Genomic DNA, 19,735 nt, shown 5'->3' on the forward strand with positions numbered 1-19,735 from the left:
AGGATAACCAAGGAGTGGCTCTGTAAGAAGCATATCAAGGTTCTGGCGTGGCCTAGCCAGTCTCCAGACCTAAACCCAATAGAGAATCTTTGGAGGGAGCTCAAACTCCGTGTTTCTCAGCGACAGCCCAGAAACCTGACTGATCTAGAGAAGATCTGTGTGGAGGAGTGGGCCAAAATCCCTCCTGCAGTGTGTGCAAACCTGGTGAAAAACTACAGGAAACGTTTGACCTCTGTAATTGCAAAAAAAGGCTACTGTACCAAATATTAACATTGATTTTCTCAGGTGTTCAAATACTTATTTGCAGCTGTATCATACAAATAAATAGTTAAAAAATCATACAGTGTAATTTCTGGATTTTTTTTTTTCCGATTATGTCTCTCACAGTGGACATGCACCTACGATGACAATTTCAGACACCTCTATGATTTCTAAGTGGGAGAACTTGCAAAATAGCAGGGTGTTCAAATACTTATTTTCCTCACTGTATATATATATATATATATATATATATATATATATATATATATAATTACATGAAAGTTATTCATTGCATGAGAAAAAGAAATGGATCGAGAAGGGAAGCCTGATTCAAACACACACCTGTACACTACAGACACAGGCTATGCCACAGCTACAACAAAAAAGCGAATTGATTATAATAAATATTATAATTTAAAATATTCCACCAGTTTTCTTCTCTAATTCACATCCCCATGTAAATCAGTGTAGTTGGGCCTGAAAGTCTACACACCAGATTTCAATTCACCAGTGCCCTCTATTGGTTCATCTGTTGAACTGCACTATAGCGAGGCGAACAATGGTGGACTGACAAAGGCTGCCATCTGGCCGACCTGATGCTGAGCCAACTGGTTCCCCACTTTCAGAATTGGAGTGCTGAAAGAAATGAAACGGGCCAGTTGGTCACGGTGATGTATGAATAAAAATGGGATGAGAGGATGAATGGTGCATCCAGTGACCTTTGGAGTTTTAGCCGTGTGGGAAATACCGAGGACTGATCTCTTTACATGGATAGAGAGAGAGAGTAGGGTGCGGTTCACAAGGTCCCTACACACTGAACAGGGAATGTCTTTTAAAGTTCACTTTACTCGTGTAAATAAATAAAAATATATTTTTTTATAAATGTTTTTGAAAGAAGTCTTTTATGTTCACCAAGGCTGAATTTATTTGATCAAAAATACAGTAAAACTGTAATATTGTGAAATATCATTACAAATTAAAATAACCATTTTCTATTTTAATATGTTTTAAAATGTAATTTATTCCTGTGATGGAGAAGCTGAATTTTCAGCATCAATACTCCAGTCTTCAGTGTCACATGATCCTTCAGAATTCAGTCTAATATGCTGTTAAATGCTTAATTTTTAGTATTTAAAAAATGTATCAAATTATAAAAAATACTACTACATTTATAAAATGTATAAATATAAGAAAAAGCCAACCTCTTCGTCCCTTGTGTTCACGTCCACTTTCTTGGAGCTGATGGCCTTGCTGACGTGTTCGATGTTGTTCTCTCGACAGAAGTCGAAAATATTTTTGTCCTCTTCCCTGAAGTCAAACACAACAGAAAAGAAAATACCCTGAAAAAATTTCAAGCAATAATAAACGGAGCAATTCCAAGAGGCTTTTACGAAATGTCATAGAAATGAATTAAAGAACATCTGATGGAATAGCATTAAATCATAGTAACGAAATAAGAAACCAATAGTCTATTCTTAATGTTACATAACCAGGGTCAAGGTTGACGCTAGAAAATCTGAACCCTGTAAATAAATATGACTGAGTGATGAGATGATCCAAGATAATGCCAGGCTAAACAGGGCCAAACTGATGCGCACAGGCACAAAAATCATGTTACTGGCAGGCATCTCATGGTTACATGCCCATCCACCTCTGTGGCGCATTCTCAGGAGGCTGGCGCTCACCACAGCAGTTTTAATTATTTTCCTCTCTAATCACCTTGTGGCATTTGGGCCGAACCAGGCAGGGCAGAGCAAGAGATCGAGAGAGAGAAAGAAAAAGGGTTACAGGGGACGAGGTACAGTTGGTTGGAGAAATCTCATTAAGAGATTTACCCCTGCCCCTCTTGCCCATGCAGGATGGCAGATTAATTGCATTTGGAGCCCTATTGTGTGGCCGCCCCTCACTCTCATTACAGGGGGCAGGGCAGATGAGACTAGCAGCGGACGGGACCTCCGTGCCTGAGAGAGACAGGAAATACAGGCGGGCCAACTTTAAATGAACTGATATCTGAGACTGAATCAGTCAGAGTATTTCTAATACACAATCAACAGACTGACACAAAATAGAAATATTAAATATATGCACACAGTGGTGGGAAAAGTCTGATACCAACTGAATAAATGCATTAATTGTGTGCAAAACTTGATGCATGTTACGCCTGGCATCTTACATTTCATATGCCTCAAAAAGATCAATTCTAGTTAAAAACACTAGGACAGGGAGAACAAATACGTTTTAAAAAGAGAATTAAAAATCATGAGGGAAGGTGCCAGTCTAATCTAATCTAAAGGCTGGTTATTCCATAGCCGTGGCTCAACCACAGGGAAAGAGACAAAAATAAGGTTCTGGTCACTTGATCTTAGACTTCTGGAGGGGGTGTAAGGATGCAGCAGTTCAACTAGATATATGGGAGCTTGGTTATGTAAGGTTTTGTGAACAAATAATTCTGAACTGAATAGGCAGCCAATGAAAAGCCCTCAGAATTGGAGTGATGTGATCGCTTTTATGACTTTTCTGTAGAAATCTGGCAGCAGTATTTTGGACCAGTTGGAAATACCAGATTTAGAGAATAGAGAGTTGCAGTAATCTAACCGAGAAGTAATACATGCATGAACAAAGCCATATCTAAAGTTTTGTAGGTTAGAAATCGTGTCATTTAAAGATAAAAAAAATTGTGCTAGCCAAGATTTGACATTTCTATTGATTGGTAAATAGATCTGAATATCGTCAGCATAAAAATGGAAAGACACCCTACAACACAACGAATTACTTACAGTAAGACAAAAACATTTATTGCAGTTTCCACAAATAAGGTTCAAAAAGGGCCTGAAATTCTTCTTTTTTTTTAAATCTGTGTTTTTGTTTTATTAAAGTAGGCAAAATTGATCAAATTAAAAAATATGTCACAATGGATAAGAGGGTTGTAAATTGATCCTACATTTGGTGATTTTTAAAATTGACGTTAAATATACAAAATGTATTAATTAAAACAAAAACTACTAATGTTAGAATGGGTACAAGACAAGTGTTGTAAATTTATCCTAAATTTTGTCATTTTTAAAATTAGAGTTAAATATGCAACATTTTTTTTTATAAAAAAATAAAAATAAAATAATAATAATAATAAATTAAAAAATAAAAATATAATAATTAAAAATAATAAAGAAAATTAAAAGATTACCATGCTAGATTGGGTAAAAGTGTATCCTACATTTCGTCATTTTCAAAACTACAGTTAAATACGCAGAATTTATAAAATTAAAAATAAATCTATCTATGGAAAAGAAACATGGTTGTAAATTTAGCCTAAATTAAGCTAGTTTGTAACATGAATTTGACATCAGATTATGTCACAATTATGACATAACCATAATCGTATTTTATTTTATTGTATTCATGAAGGTTACCTTTTGTGACAGGCCCAAATCAGAATTTTAAGGGGTAAACAAAAAATGTTGGTGTTTAAAATTAGCTACGACATCTTGCTATCTTACATTTATGTAATATAATAGTTTGTATAACATATCAAATAATTCTCAGAACAAATTCAATAACAAATCTGTGCTTAAAAGTAATGGGACACCAACGTCCACCGTATTCATGGAAAATGGCTTATGCCCATGCATGCGTGCACTAAACCTGGCCTTATCTCACTCATAGTAAATAAGGATGAATATGTGAGTGTTTGTGGTCTTACCGTGACCCAGTGTGTCTGTGCCATGTGGGCATCATCCGTCTCCCGGGGCAACTAATCAATAAAACTGCTCATTCGTCAGACTGATGCTGGCCTGTGCTCCTGAAGCCCGAGTACACACACGCACACAAGCCCACGCTTACACCTGATTAATGGCCCACTGATAAACGACATGGCATCAGCGATGCCGCTGAGCATTCTGGGAAGGTCACTGGCTACTCTGTCATTCCACAACGCTTGATCAACGTTTTCTGACTAGTGAGAGACCAAACAAAAGACCAAGTTTTCACACACAGACCTCAATGCAGATTATACAGGGGAATCTTAAAAGACTAAAACATAGATATTAAAATATAATGAATAACCTTTAAGTTTTACTGCATGATCCGTCTCGAATCCTTCTTGCACACCAGGTAATGTTAAAGGGATAGTTCTCCAAAAAATTTAAACTTTAGTTCCCATTGAGGTTCATTGTATTTTTGTCCATACAATGGAACTGAAACTGTTTGGTTACCAACAATCTTCAAAATATCATCTTTTATGTTCCACAGAAGAAAGTCCTACATGTTTGTAACGACATGAGGCTGTAAATGATGACAGAATTTGAATTTTTTGGGTGGACCATCCCTTTAACATCATCAATCAGTGATGAGCAGAGCTGACACATACACACTGCCCTCCAAAATAGCCAGAAATTCTGAAACTGACACCTCTGCTCCCATCAATCAGATCAGATCAATCTGATTCATCTCTCTCCAAGGCGTCACAGAACAACTCATCTATCATGCATTCTACAGTGAATGAAGCGTCCTCATTCATGATTACTGCAGAAGCACAGGATTATTAGATCAGCTTATCGGCTGTTGTTTCTCAAGTGAGTTTAAGCAAAAATAAATTAAAAAATGAGATGGTCCTGGAGTTACAGGTCATCTGGTTTTGCAATCGGGCAATGCAGAATCCATTAAGACGCTCTAATACAATGCTAACGAGAGGTTTGAATATGCAGGAGGGCTCTCAATCACAGAGCTTGGAAATTGGAAGGCAGTGAAGCAGTCTGCATGGCGGTCTGATTGGGTCACGCCCGAAATGGGACGCTCAGCGAGCGACAAATGGGAGGAGAGGAGGGGGAACGGGATGATAATTGCCTCTTTGCTTTTCCGTCCCCAATGAACGACTCACATTCTCCCGGGACACGTCAACTTGGGGAACGAACCCCTGTTGTATTGATACTTCCATATATTTCTTTATCCATCCATGCCTGGATCCATTTTACATTCCTATCATTGATATAATCATAAAAAAGTAATTATATTCCACTGCTTCCTAAGGCCTCTTCACCCCCTATGCTTGCATACTAATACTGTTAATTTAAGAGGTAAAACCATGTGAATTCAGCCCTTAATTTGTCTCATTGGAAGAAGCAACGGGGCGTCTGGTATCCATGAGTTCCTTGAGCAGGAAAATGAATCATGCATCACTGATACAAGAGTGATCACTGGATCAAATAACAAATTACAATAAAATAATCATATTCATAAGCAAGACTTGTTACCTTATTTTTTCCTCCTGGTATAGAGAGCTAACCGCTGGCCCACCGAATCCAGTTCTATTATATCCTCCCCTTCGCTCCGACGACTAAAAAAAGAAACAGAAAACTGTCATAATGCCCACAAGTGAAGCCTAGAGATCCATTTAAAGCCACAAAACTGAAGTGAAATCCCTCGCCTGCTGAAGAAACAGGACATGAAACTATATAAGACAGAAACACAACAGTAGCCCATAGCATAGTAGTCACTCTCAGTTTAGTTTACAAGAGAAAGGTACAATACGCCTCCGTCGAGTTCAAATAAGACAGAAATCTGGCAGGACATTGCACATGTTGCTAGACTTGACAGGTTTTGTATATTTGACATTGTTATATTCACTTTTCTTCCCTTTTTTCAGATAGCACAGCACTTGGCAACAGCAAGAGCACAAAGGACTCTGGATATTCAACCACTGGTGGATCTCGCTGAGGAAAAGATTAAAATTGCTTTGTGCAGCCGGCCAGCTCTATTATACAGCATTTTTAATTCAATGACTTCAAAATATTATAGTTCAGGGCAGAAAAGTGCTGCATCTGCACTTCTGTTTGAATAGCAGGCTTGCATTAAAATACCGTAAATTTGTGCACTTTTTTTTCCCCCTCCACAGCAAGTGCACGTATCAACAGAAGTGCACAGGAGGTCAGCAACTAGCTATTGTCTCTCTTCCCTCGCCAGGGGCTCTTTCTCTACCTTGTAATGGAGCTGCCTGCCTTCTTTTTAACACACTAACACAATCAGTTCATTCTGAAGGGTGGGGAATTTGTTTATGTGCTTTTGTGCTGGTCTGGATGGCAGTCAGGCTGGGTTACTTGCAGCAGTATCAATGAAGGGGGATGTATCTGCTCTGATATGTGGATTATGGGTAAAAAGCAGGAAGATAGATAGATAGATAGATAGATAGATAGATACTCAAAACCAAGGGAACTACCTGTTTCAGGAGTTCACAACCACAACTGCACAATCAGAGACTGCCCTCTTCTGGACATGTTATTCAGTAACACAGTAACATTACAGCACAGATCCACTTACTAGAAGTAAAGTTTATTTGCATGAAAAAAAAAAAAATACTGATTAATGTCTTGCTTTATTTGCGAGCAACAAATCCATCTCCAAGTTGACAAGTGACAATCTATCAAAACAATACTATGCAAATCTGTTAATCCATAACTTATATAGGTGGACTGGGACTTGTGAATATCAGTTCACATCAATATCATAGTACATCAAACAATTTTATCGCAAAAGACCAAAGAAAAACCTTGTTTTCATCCCCTTATGCAATTACCCCTACAGTAAGTTTAATATTTACCTTCTCGCTGCCTTCTGGATCCAGGGCATGTACACAGGACACGTACTCCTGCATGGCCTGCTCTGCACTCATGTCCCCCAGCTGTTTCCATGCTGACCTGTAAACAGGAAGCACTCTCTCAGACTTTAAAGATTCAATTTTTTTTCTTTCTCAAAAAGCTCATATTATTGGACACAAAGTGGATTTATTTATTCATTTAGCGGATGGTTATATCCAAGAAACTGAGGAAAATTACAAGCAATTTGTCATAAGAGCCAACAATATTCATAGTATTAATCAGGTGGCTGGAGTTATGATGACAACAAATGTCACTGTCAACTATGAAATGAGCCCAAATCAAAATTCAGATTTAGCATGAAACATGACTTGTTAAGAGTCTTACCATTTTCTCTGACCCTCGAAATCGAAGAAACCAGGTTTTGCTGTATTGCACTTTCCAACTTTGACCTGTCAAACATAAGTTTATTAATATATTTACTTATATGACAAATGCTCAAATAACTGATCCCAGTGTCCAATGTTTTTCGACTTCATAACCAACAGGCACGGTCATCTGTCAGAGTTTACAAAACTTAGCATGGAAACTATAATTTACTTCAAAACACCATTACTAGTTATTTTTACTACATAACATTTTGGGTAACTTTGTATTAGCCATCATTCATTGTTAAGAAAAATGGTAACTTAACGCTTCATTTTACAGTTTCCCTGTTACATATGTTATGTACTTACCACAGTAATAACAGTAAATTATGCATAATTACACGAACTAAACCTAAACCAAACCCTAATCCTACCCTAACCCGAATGTAAGTAAATGTTGTTAATTTATATTACCTAGTATTACTCAGTCCTTAAATGTATAATTACACTGTAACAATGACACCTTAAAATAAAGTGTAACCAAAAATATATAAGTAAATAAAAATCAATAAAATCACGAATAATCTCAACGCGTCGTAAATTTATTATGATTGTAGAGTATCAGATATGGTAAAAACTAAAAGAAAAGACAAGTAGGCTCTGTTTACCTGTTTGAACCTGGCGTACAGATACAGCAGCTGCTCTCTACTGGCTGTCTGGGCGAGATCTCTGACCCGGTCCGCTGCCACCTCGAACTCATTCTCCAGTTCTGCTCCGTCTAATCGAAGCGCTGTATCCGCAGAACCACAATCAAACTTCCCTAATCCGAAATCTGAATCCGAGTCGGATCCTCCACCGAGCGGCTCTCCGGTGTCAGGCCGGGCTGGATCAGTACCGGAGCCTGTCGCTGAGTCTGGGGAGGAGGACGGAGATCGGGACGCCATTGAAGATAATGAAGATGCCTTATAGGGGCAATCAACAGTATTTGTGCTTTAATTATTATTAATTACTAATAAAACCAGCGCAGACAGTTGACTGCTACAGTACGTTATCCGTAATCCGATTCAGTCGGACTTGTTTTGAGAATTGGTCCGTGAGTTGTACGTCACAATAATAGGCACGAGTGCGTCCTGCGGCCGGTTTTTAGGTCCTACCGTTTTACAGTAGAGTAAACGCATGAAATTAAATCAAAATCAATATTGCAACCGTTCACGAACTTTATAGACGTATCATCTATTACATTACTATAGATCTTGCTGTACTATATATGACATAATAACATGAAGTATTGGCCATTGCAATTTCAAAGAACTTAGAACGCAGACAGAATTCAAGTCAAACTCAGAAGGGCTACAAACATTTAATTTACATTTACAACAAACTTTTCTTAGTGGTCATTTCCTGATATTCATTTATTTTTTGCAATGCAAAAAAGATTTTTGCAATGCAAACATTGTCCACTAGATGACACACAAATCACATTTTCCCAGGCGAATCTCGCTGTTATTCCTGCCAGTGCAATGCCCTTGCTCATTAACTAAATTGTTAAATTTTATAAAATATTTAATTTAACCATTTTTTTTAAACTGTATTTTTTATATATATACATTTCTGTTTGGAGAACGGTAGTAGTCCGAAACTGTTGCCCAGAAGCTAAATTCGCCACCCTGGTGTGCAAAAATATTACAACATAAAGCTGTAGGCATAAATCAGCTCTCTATGGCCTTGAGTCAGCAAGCAATACATCAGTAAAATGTAAGTAAATATGTTTAACATAAACACGAGTGAAGGGCACAGATGGCCTGCTGGATGTCTAATTTTAACTTTCTTTTTGTTTATTGTGTATTTAAATCATTAATGTAATTTTAATCCTGATTATCTATCAGTGAATATACTGATATATTTTGTGATGTTTTTTGTACTTTTTGAAAGTGTTTATGCTCTCTTGTATGCTAAATATAGAGATAAGTAGGTCAGCTTGTTATAAAATGTCTATTTTTCCAAGAAATAAACCACCACCATCAACCAAGTTGGGAAAGAACGTGTAGGCTAAATTATAGAATTTTGGCATAGCCTTATTATGATATCAATATCATAATTATGTCATACGCATGTGCATCATTATATTAATATTAACATAGCTATAATCATATTATAACAAATAAAAATAATTATCTAACCATATATATATATATATATATATATATATATATATATATATATATATATATATATATATATATATATATCATAAGATCATATATATCATAAGATCATATATACAATATGTTAAGAAATATTTGCAAGATTATAGGCTACTTATTAAAACTTTAATTGTTTTTACAGCTTCTTCACTATTAAGAAATATTTACTTCTGGTTTCACAGACAAGGTTTAAGCATTTTACTCTAAAATGCAAGAGCTGTTTTAACTGAAAGCAACTTGCACTAACATATCTTAAAACATGTCAGTGCCATATTGTTTAGTCTCAAGCTGCACACCAGTAATGTTTTTTTTCTAAGGCACGTCAACTAAAGTTTCTTAAATGTTAAGTCTTACTTAATGTGTCTGTGAAACCAGGCTTTAGAATACAACAATAAAAAAAAGTTAAACTTTATTTCTAAAATATTAAGCCAAAGGGCATGATTAATCACAAACAACAAGCCTATTTGTAAACGCGCCTCGCGGTGCGCGGTGACGCACATGCGTCTTTCACTCACTCACTCAGCGCGCGCTGATGGCGGACAACAGCTTCTTCACAAACGCCCAGAGAGTCTGGAGAGAGAAAGTCACTCCCAGATTCGCCCGCACTGGGGCTGTAGCGCTGTCATTCAGGCACCTGTTTTGGGGAGTCGGACGAGGTTTCTTTTAGTCTCTAAGTTCCGGGTTTTACTTTGAACGGGGTAATATGTGGGACCGGGGAATAGTGGACTGTGATAGACCGGACTTGATTTAGACAGAGCGGAAAGCAACGCAACGCATGAGGCTCCGTAACTTAGTGACAGAAATAACAAAAGCCCCAAAGAAGCCGCTGTCCGACCCGAGGATATTATTATAGTCCGACTGTGGATATCTGCTCCGCCAGCATGAAGTTTGCGGAGCACCTGTCCGCCCATATTACTCCAGAATGGAGGAAACAATATATTCAATACGAGGTGAGAGATTTATGTATGAATTTTACATGGTGCATGTAGTCCGTAGTTGCGTCCTAGTCTAGAGACTGAGAAGCAACTCAGAGGTTCCAGAAGCCTGTTCAGATTTGCGGAGCAGAACTTCAGCGGATTGTTTGATTTGAATAGTGTAAATATTAGTGTAAATATTATGTGTAAGCAAAGAAAGATGGGTTACAGGCTTAAGTTAAATGACCTGCATGTATTTAAAAAAATAAATCGTATCAGACATAAGGTGAAGCAATGATGTTTCTGGAAAATAATCAATTGCTAAATTCACTTTTTTGTCATTTTTGTATTGAATTACAATACCTACATGATAATTTCATAATTAATTGCCTTTTCAGGGTCTTTGGTATTAATGAGGGACCCTTTGGCAGCTTTTACATCTGGACAATTTTATTTATGTTTGTATATTTTAATGGTTTTTGTTCCTTTTTGAAATTTCAGTTATTGATTTTATTCTGGTTTCTTGACACTCTCGCGCGTCTGGAGCATCGCCAATCACCTGCCTGCACATTTGGCACAAAGAAGAATCACTTAAATTAATAATAATAATAATAATAATAATAATAAACTATCTATATAATCAATTATGTTTCAATATAAGAGAATTGTAAAGTTATATTAAGTGAACTCGCCTAAATTCTTCCTTTATTTTCTTCTTATTGTTTTGGAATTAAGCCAGAAAGGTCATTCGATGTAATTAGCTTGCTCGCCCACTTTATGTCTGCATCAATTAATTTGCTGAGTTCAAAGTATTTCTGCTGAGAAATCTTTTTCTTTCTTTCTTTCTTTCTTTCTTTCTTTCTTTCTTTCTTTCTTTCTTTCTTTCTTTCTTTCTTTCTTTCTTTCTTTCTTTCTACCAGCATATAATGTATATACAGTAAATTGATAATCATGATTTCTGATTGTTCTTATTAAATATAATATAGCATTAAAAAATGGCAAAAAATGTATGCATAATTTCCACAACATATAATAATGGTATAATAGTATAATACATGTAATAGTAGGTATAATAATGCACACATTTTTCTTCATTAACAAAAGGTTAAATACAGCTTCAGTCCATGGTTTCTAAGGTTTCCATCCACCATTAGTTTTATGAATTATGAACAAAGGAAAGAGCTCCGAGAGATTCATGGTATATCCATCGCCAAATATAACATGCCCCACTATCAAGCCTCAGCTTTAGGAGGATGTAATTCTGCCTAAAATAAAACAATTTCATTCTCATTTAAAATGAATCAGAAGAACATTCTCAATTAAAATTAATTGAGGAATTATTATTATTTGTAGTAGTATTAGTGACTGTCATGTAATTAGTTTTGAAAAAAAATGTTGAACTGGTCATTCAAACTGTTGAATAATGAAGGATTTCAAGCCAGATTTTAATCTCATGTTGATTTATTTATTGTTTCTGTGCTGTGAAATTATTGACTGACTGCACAGTTAGACAATAAATCAATGGTATTTGTTGTGTGATGATGGATGGTCAGGGCTTCAGCATGTGTCTTGGCGCAAAGCAGGAGAATTCCTTTGTCTGGAGCACTGAATCTGTAATCAGACGGAGAACCATGAACTCCTGCGACTATTGTAAACAAAATGTATTTATCCAGTCTATTCTGTAGTAATTCTTTGTTTTCACATAGTTTGGCAGATTGATTAGTCTTTGACCATTTAATAGAAATGACATGCAGATATTCTCAAGTGATTTAGTGGCATGGTGCCTCTATATCTGTTGCATCTGACTTTCACCATCAAACCTCAGTTACTGGCCGCATGTGCCAATTTGCACGTGTGAACGGACTGCAGTGAGATTCCAGCTTGATCTGTCAAGGACAAGACAAAGGACTCAAGGAAAATAGTTTAATTCATAATGTTCAGCCTGTCATTTGACACTACAGGGAATGTTAAATGGATTTGTGAACTGTGTTTACCGTTTATGTGACACAGACGGATTAGCAATATCCTTTCCAGCACTGTACAGCCATATCAATGAACTGTCTGGCTCTATTTTTTACATACAGTGACAGATTGTGCAGTAGTGAGAGTCTAAGATCTGATTTACAAGATGAAGACGAACATCTTTTTTCAGCTACATTTAATACAATGTGATACAGCTCTGTCTTATAGAGTGTATCCCAAAGAAAAGCCGAATTTATTAATGTTTGGTCATTGAAGTCCCTCTGTGAGCAGTTAAGCCATGATAACTATGGACTCTGTCTCTGCTCATGTATTGCTTTGCCGCCAGTGGCTGACAGCGCCACAGAAAGTCAATGTGAAGCAGCCGCACAGGCTCTGAGCAATAAAACTGAGTCCATAAACTGGCTTTAGGAACCTTACGAGGAATGAACTTCTTAAAGGGCCAAACTTCCTTACCTAGTCCTTCCCTTAAAACTTTGAACAAGACAAAATATTTATTGTTTTATACTTTACATAACATATTTAAAGGATGACCTTGAAAATATTATGAAATATCAAGTGAATTACGTGCTAAGATGGAAAGGGCTTTGCAGTAGTAGAAGGGTGAAAGAAGGTTGATGAATCGTTTAGTCTTTCTGTCGATAAATTGACAAACTGATTGAGTGATAAATTAATTAGGATTCACACTTCGGGCTGTGCATATTAAATAGCTAAATCGCTTTTATTTGACTTTTAAGCCTGACTAAGAAGGGAGAAAGAGAGAGTGAGAAAGATGGTGTGTTTATGGCCGTTGCTAGGGTGTTGCTATGCAGTTGCTAATAGAGTGCCTTATTCAGCAGTGCTGGTTCCAGATTGTTTTGTTTTTTTGGATTAATTTCTCCCGTAGGGATTTTTAAAAAGTCTTTGTTTAAGTTAAGTTATAAGCCATGAACCAGGCCAATCAGCTATGAGGTGAATCTACAAACTTTGATTTGAAGCAAAAAAAATCGAACAAAAATATAGAGACAAAACTGTGTGTACTTAACGGCTTTAGTGAAGGAAAGAACTACAATCCCATGAAGCATTGGAAACAGCATAATCAAATTAAAACGATGGAGGAGTATACCGTAAAATATTTTGAACATTGATTATACATAAAAACAATATATTTTAAGTTTATTGCAAAATATGCAAATATAGAGTATTTCAATATTTTGAAAGCATAGGGAGATTACATAATTTGCGTGCTTCATGGGAGTGGGCGGAGCTAAAAAGCTCTTTTGGAGTGTGTTGCTTTTTTAAACTCTCTGATTGGTGTAATTTTCTGTACAGAATCATGGGTAATTTATTTTTTCACCAGGAATTCTGCTGTTGAAATGATTATTAAAAAATAACCAGAAATAACGCATGGCTGACAGTTGAGCAGAAACAAATATGGATTAACAACCTCGTAGCTCACAGTAGGTCTGTCTTTAAAGGTTTTAAGTTATTGTTCAAAATCAATTTCCTTGTGGAGAAAATGAATGTGTGTTGCTATGTGGTTGCTAGTGTGTTCTGGGCTGTTGCTAAGGCATTATTAGGAAATGTTGGGCTTTTGCAGATTGCAAATCAGTAGAGCCCATGCACCCACAAATTTTTGTGATCCCTAAATATGACTTTGATCCTTCCTTTAAAGTACATCTATAAGATTTATTTAGCCTGTTTTATTGTCCACTGGTGGAAAATGTTAGTATGATCATTTGAGGTATAATTCATGTCTGAGGCAAAACAGTACAAGTTTTTAAGCTTAAATGAATTTAGATAATGGGTTTAGAGTAAATCACTAACCCTAAGTATGAGCAATATCTAGTGATACTTGTCTGTGTGTATATTTATATTTATATATATATAGAATATGTGGCTTGTTTCTTCATATTCTTCAAAGCAGCAGGTCTGCTTACTGGCTGGGATGTATGGATCTTTGCTGGCTGACTTCACAGACCTGCTGTTCACACATGCACTGACACACACTTACACACACAGACACATATACACACAGCGACTTGTGCTCCCTCTCCCACTGGGATGACATCTGCTGTCAGGCTCGCTGGACGCAAAGATCTGGCCAAATCTCACACAGACGCATGCACACATATTTCTGAAGGAAGAGCAGATGTATAGTGCGCATGTATCCTGGTTTCAGTTATTGGTTGTATAACTTGAATACCCCAGAGAGCACGACTAGCCTTTGTGTCATCATCATTATTGCCATGGCAATGCAGCGATTCTCTTATGTCATTGGCGGACACACTGGCCAGGCTTTGACCTTGAGTGTGAGATTTGTTTAAAGTGAAAAGAAGTCTTCATAGCATCCATACAGCCCTAATTGTCTTGGTTAGCGTTCAGCTTGATCTAGGGATGTCTTCTGCTTGGCAAATAAATGTTCTTGATTGCGATTTGTCTTTTATTGTGTCAAGATATGCATTTCAGTGTATGCTATATATTGACTGAGCAGTTCCCCGCACTGACATGAGCTTGTGTAGAAAATCACCAGATAATGTTTCGCCCCCTGAGTGCTGATAAATGTTTTTGTGGGCTACATCCGATAGATCTTATTATTTGTTTATTTATTTAGAGAAGTGAGTCTGTAATCCTCCATTGCAAAATATATTTTGTCAAGTAAAGAAAATTAGCTTGATTGGCTAAATTACCTTGTTTTAATCATGTAAAAAATCATTCCATGTCAACTCAACCAGAGGTCCCTATACAATTTTTTATTTTGATCCTTTTTTTTTTTTGTGGTGAAAGAAATACATAAATCCAAGAAATCCAAAATATGAAATGTCATAAATGTATTTTTCTGAGTCAAAATGACTTTAGAAACATGGCAGCATCACTATTTTATTTTTACACTGAGATGTTTACTAAATCTGTTTACTTTAGTAACAAAAAAGAAAAAAAGAGAGAGGCATGTTGTATGCAATTGTTTTGATAGACGTAAACAAGATACATTTCTAGTTTCAATATTATTTGTTGTTGAGACATTCCCCTTTAAATGCAATAAGTATCAGCTGTGTGCAAAGTGAACCACATTTGGTTTTTGACCACTGAAAATGTGCACAATTTACTTATGAAGCTGCATAAAGATCTCCATAACTCTGGGATTGAACCATATAGGGCATTTAAAATGAAGATACCAAAAGAAATGTTTGTTAAAAACCAAAATATAAAAGAATATTAAGATATCTTAATTGAGTTACAGCCATGTAAACTTGGGGGGAAAAGTGCTTTTCCCATTTTTGAACAGTCGCCAACAGCTTTCATCACTATTTATGTGTGTCTTTCTTCAGAAAAAAATGTATACTGTATATTAAACTAAAAATATACACTAAAAAAGTATAACTTTTTTAGTATAAATAAAAAATCAAACATTTGAGCTGGGGAAGTTTCCCAAATTTGATTGATTTTACATAGAAGGACCTATCTGATATGTTGAAATAGCTTGGGTACCTTTTACCTTTATTGTATTCCAATTAATGAATGAATGTGGAAATAATTCAGGTAAAAATGTAATTGCCCCTAACTTTGCAATAACTGCACCTTTTGCATAAAAAAAAAACATTCTAGCATGTTTTTAAATGTACATTTCAACTTTAAGATGCTTTACACTTTTTTCATAATGCTGCATTATCTCCCATCTTGAATGAAACCGCGGCGCACCCATTACTGAGAATAATCTTACTGACATGAAATGAAATGCATTCAAATTACTGAGGCAGCCCTAAAGGTGAATCTATCATCATTGGGAATCTACCATTGGGATAAAGTTGCATGTTTTCTGAAAAATCATACAGATCATGCATAATTGTCCAGCGATTTTCTATTATCTTCAAGGTTAATGACATGCTAACAGAAGTAGGTAACCATATTCCCAGAGAACTGAAAGACATTTCACACAAAGAGTTTAATATTCATGTTTAAAGTAACAAAAGCATGCTAGATGGCCTTATAGCATGTTAGATCAACATTTGAAGTAACCTCAATTAGCTTACATATCCAGCCAAGTGAACCATCTTTGCCATAACAAGTTGCTTTAATGGAGTGTGTAAGAATACTGTACATCATTACCCCACTGACCTGTACCACGAGACTGTGATCTCATCATTATCGTATCTATTTTTCTGACGCAGGCTTTCAAGGAGATGCTGTATGCGGCCCAGGACCAGGCCCCATCCATAGAAGGTAAGGAAAATACCTTCTGAACATGTAACCGACCAAACCCTTTTTCCATCCCGTACTCGTCTAGAACGAACTCCTTACTATAAATAGAGGACATTTCAGCAGCACTGCCACATCTTTTGCAAGACAGTGGGGCAGCTCGGCATAGCTATAATTAATACATGAGGCGTGAGGGTGACGGGGTGTGGCGGGGAAATGGTTTATCTAAAGCACTGTCGCAAAGTAGTAAACAAAGTTCTTGGGTTTCAGGTCATTTAGTCTCAAAGTGAGGATGTTGTTCTAGTACTTTTAAATTAATATTTTTGCCTCCTATGTAGCGTATGCGTATATGTCAAGGTGAATGTTTGGATAGAGGCGTTACTGGTGATCTTTGAAGTAGCTCCTCTAGCCAGAGTATCAGTTTCGCTGTTTTATGACTTGATTTCTTGTGGTGTTATTACATGGCAAAGCATGACACAACAGGCTTTGTGTGCTATGAAATGATATGATGTGAATTTTAGTCTAAAGTGTCCTATGAGTCAGCTAACTGGGTCATGAGCAATAGGACAGAATATTTTGCCAGAAACAAGACTGAGTAAGCCATTAATAACAGTGCCAGACACCTGTAAAAGGTCCACACAGTTTAGCATTCATCTTTCGGGGAACTAAAAACTAACAGCCCTCAGGAGATGGTGTGTGTGTGTGTGTGTGTGTGCGTGTGTGTGTTTGTAAGGTCCTGTCAAACTAAAGAAGAGATGTTCTTTCCAGTCAGTGCTTCTGAATGTCACTGTCAGACTCTGTGTGTGTGTGTGTGTGTGTGTGTGTGTGTGGAGGCCACTTTGACCTTGTTTTTCGAATTCAGGGTTCCGTTGAGGTGGGAAATGAAAGAAAAGTTGGCATGTCTGTTCGTCAGGATAACAGATTTATTGTGTTAAAAACGTTTTGGGTGGAAAAGAGGGAAAGCCTGAGCTGCATTTTAACTGGGCTTTGCTTACTGGCATACAAAATTCTCTTTCCTGCATATAATCACCCTGGTTTACATTATTTTAATACACAGGTTGCATGTGAACATGATTTACTCAAAACAAACACATGAAGTATTATTATTATATATATATTTTTTTTTTTGTGTGTGTGTGGCCAGAACGGTTATAGACTAATATTACAAATTTTATTTTGTTTTTAATTTATTGTTATTGGATAGATACATTGATCAATATTCGATATAGAATTGTGCATGCTTATGGCCTATTACCCCCTTTTTTCCCCTTTAAATACATTAAATTCACATTTAATATTTAAAAACACTCATAATAACTTTTTTTCCCCAAACTATGGAAGGCAATGGTGCACATGAACTATTTGGTTACCAACATTTTTCAAAATATCTTCTTTTGTGTTCAGCAGAAGAAAGAAACTCATACAGGTTTGTTCGGAGCCTCTAAAGGGACATGGTGGTGGGGGAAAAAATGAAATTGGAGGAAAAATAATAAGCCAATGCGTTCTCTCACAAATGTTTTGCGTTCCCCCAAGAAACTTTGCGTTCACTCTCTAAACCTTTTGAGCTCTTTGCGCATGAACCCAAAGTTTCTCGGCGGAATGCAAACGTTTTTGCAAGGGAACACTTCTCATCCATCTCATATTTTCACCATGTCCCTTTAGGGGCTCCGTAGGTTTGGAACAACTTGAGTAAATGAAGACAGAATTTTCATTTTTGGGTGAACTATGCCTTTAAGTAATATCTAAGAACCAGAACACATACCTTGAATACTTTTTACCTTTTAAATTCAAGTGGGAGATCAACTGAATAACAGTTGTAATGTCATGCAAGCACAGGATTAAGCTAATTCAAATCATAACGGTAATGTGACCAGCATATGGTATTGTAATGCCCGTGTCTAAACCCAGCATATCAGAACTAATCCATAAAGATCAATGGCTTCCTCGCTTTCCCAGCATTCATCCGAAGCCTCACACAGTTAACAGTATCTCCACAGCTGTGGTGCGGTCTCTTCCTTTCCTTTTTTAAACCGCTTTGATATCCCTCTGTAGGGAAAGTGGATTGATGGAGAATGAAAGAGAGGAAAATAGAGCTGAAAAATAGACAGACTTATTGAAGCACCTGTCATGTGGCTTTTATATTAAGTTTCATATCTATCAAAACTCTTAACGTGATTTGTGAGGCTTAACGCAGTAGTTTTTCACATACAGGTTTGCAATGTCAAAGTCTGTTGAGATCAAGTGATGATTTTATTAAATAAACCTCCCCCGGAACACTAATTACCGCTGCTAGATTTACGAGGAAGCTTTTTTCCTTCACAGTCTGCAGAGTGTAAGAAAGAGGAGTTTTGATATTCTGTGAACACACTGGTGCCCCAGGGAGGTAATTTATTGGGTTATTACGGCCCTCTTTCTCTTTCTCTCTGGCTTGATTTGATAGAGTCATATTGAAGGCTCAATATTGAGAGAGGGGCAGTTCAGAGTGTCAGGAACACAGATCGACTCAGTATGCTAAAGCGTTTGAGCAGGGAAACAGGACTGATGTACGTGAGTGTTTTTATAAATGCTTTGAAAGACAGAGGATGAAAGATCACTGTAAACTTGCTGTGGACCCTTATGCAAGACCCCTTTATTTGTGACAAACTTAGGGGCCAATCACACAGAATGCTTTTTTATATCCCACTGTGCTACTTTTTCAATGTAAAAGCGCTAGACGGACATCTTTAACCATCACTCTCGCCCCTCATGTCTAATGCAGCGTCTCGCACATGACATGGCTTTCTAAAAATTTCTAAACTTTTAAAAACACGTCTCTAGCAAAAACAAGTTCGGTGTGAACCGGCCCTTAGTGTACCAAAACCTAGTGTGCTGCCTTCCATTTTAAGATGATTCCCATTTTAAGGGAAGCATAAAGAAAGGAATCCAAGTTCAGTGATACAGAATACCAAAAAGCATTGATAAAAGTTATTTGGTCTGATTAAAAATGAAAATAAAACTATTTTACAATATTTTAAGTTGATTTGAGTTTTGGTTCATTACCTGAACAACATAACATATCACTTGTGAGCGGAGTAAATGGCACATTTGTGGCAAACAAAGCTCATTAGCATGTGTAAATATGAATTTGAGCCAGAGGGGTTTGCCAAGACACTACACTTTTGTAATAGTAATGGTTTGCCCATGGTTACCTAAAGGTCATCTGACTCCCACCAGTGAGTGATTCATAACATTGTAGTCATGTCTCT

The 19,735-nt window shown here is 36.7% G+C and overlaps 2 protein-coding genes across 2 annotated transcripts in view; one reads left to right on the forward strand and one right to left on the reverse strand.

The window, feature by feature from the left end:
* acbd6 (acyl-CoA binding domain containing 6) overlaps nt 1-8,476 on the reverse strand; it is a 35,267-nt gene extending 26,791 nt beyond the window's left edge. Inside the window, exons 1-5 of the mRNA XM_084138441.1 lie at nt 7,885-8,476; nt 7,236-7,300; nt 6,854-6,950; nt 5,511-5,593; nt 1,464-1,569 (exon numbers count right to left, since the gene is read on the reverse strand). Coding sequence (XP_083994567.1) covers nt 1,464-1,569; nt 5,511-5,593; nt 6,854-6,950; nt 7,236-7,300; nt 7,885-8,160 — 627 coding nt within the window. The 5' untranslated portion in view covers nt 8,161-8,476. The remainder of the gene's footprint in view (nt 1-1,463; nt 1,570-5,510; nt 5,594-6,853; nt 6,951-7,235; nt 7,301-7,884) is intronic.
* A 1,457-nt stretch (nt 8,477-9,933) lies between these two features.
* xpr1a (xenotropic and polytropic retrovirus receptor 1a) overlaps nt 9,934-19,735 on the forward strand; it is a 67,546-nt gene continuing 57,744 nt past the window's right edge. The window contains exons 1-2 of the mRNA XM_084138442.1: nt 9,934-10,370; nt 16,463-16,514. Of these exons, the coding sequence (XP_083994568.1) occupies nt 10,302-10,370; nt 16,463-16,514 (121 nt within the window). The 5' untranslated portion in view covers nt 9,934-10,301. The remainder of the gene's footprint in view (nt 10,371-16,462; nt 16,515-19,735) is intronic.

Source organism: Abramis brama (assembly GCF_963993115.1).
Source record: "Abramis brama genome assembly, chromosome: 16".
NCBI classification, from domain to species: domain Eukaryota; kingdom Metazoa; phylum Chordata; class Actinopteri; order Cypriniformes; family Leuciscidae; genus Abramis; species Abramis brama.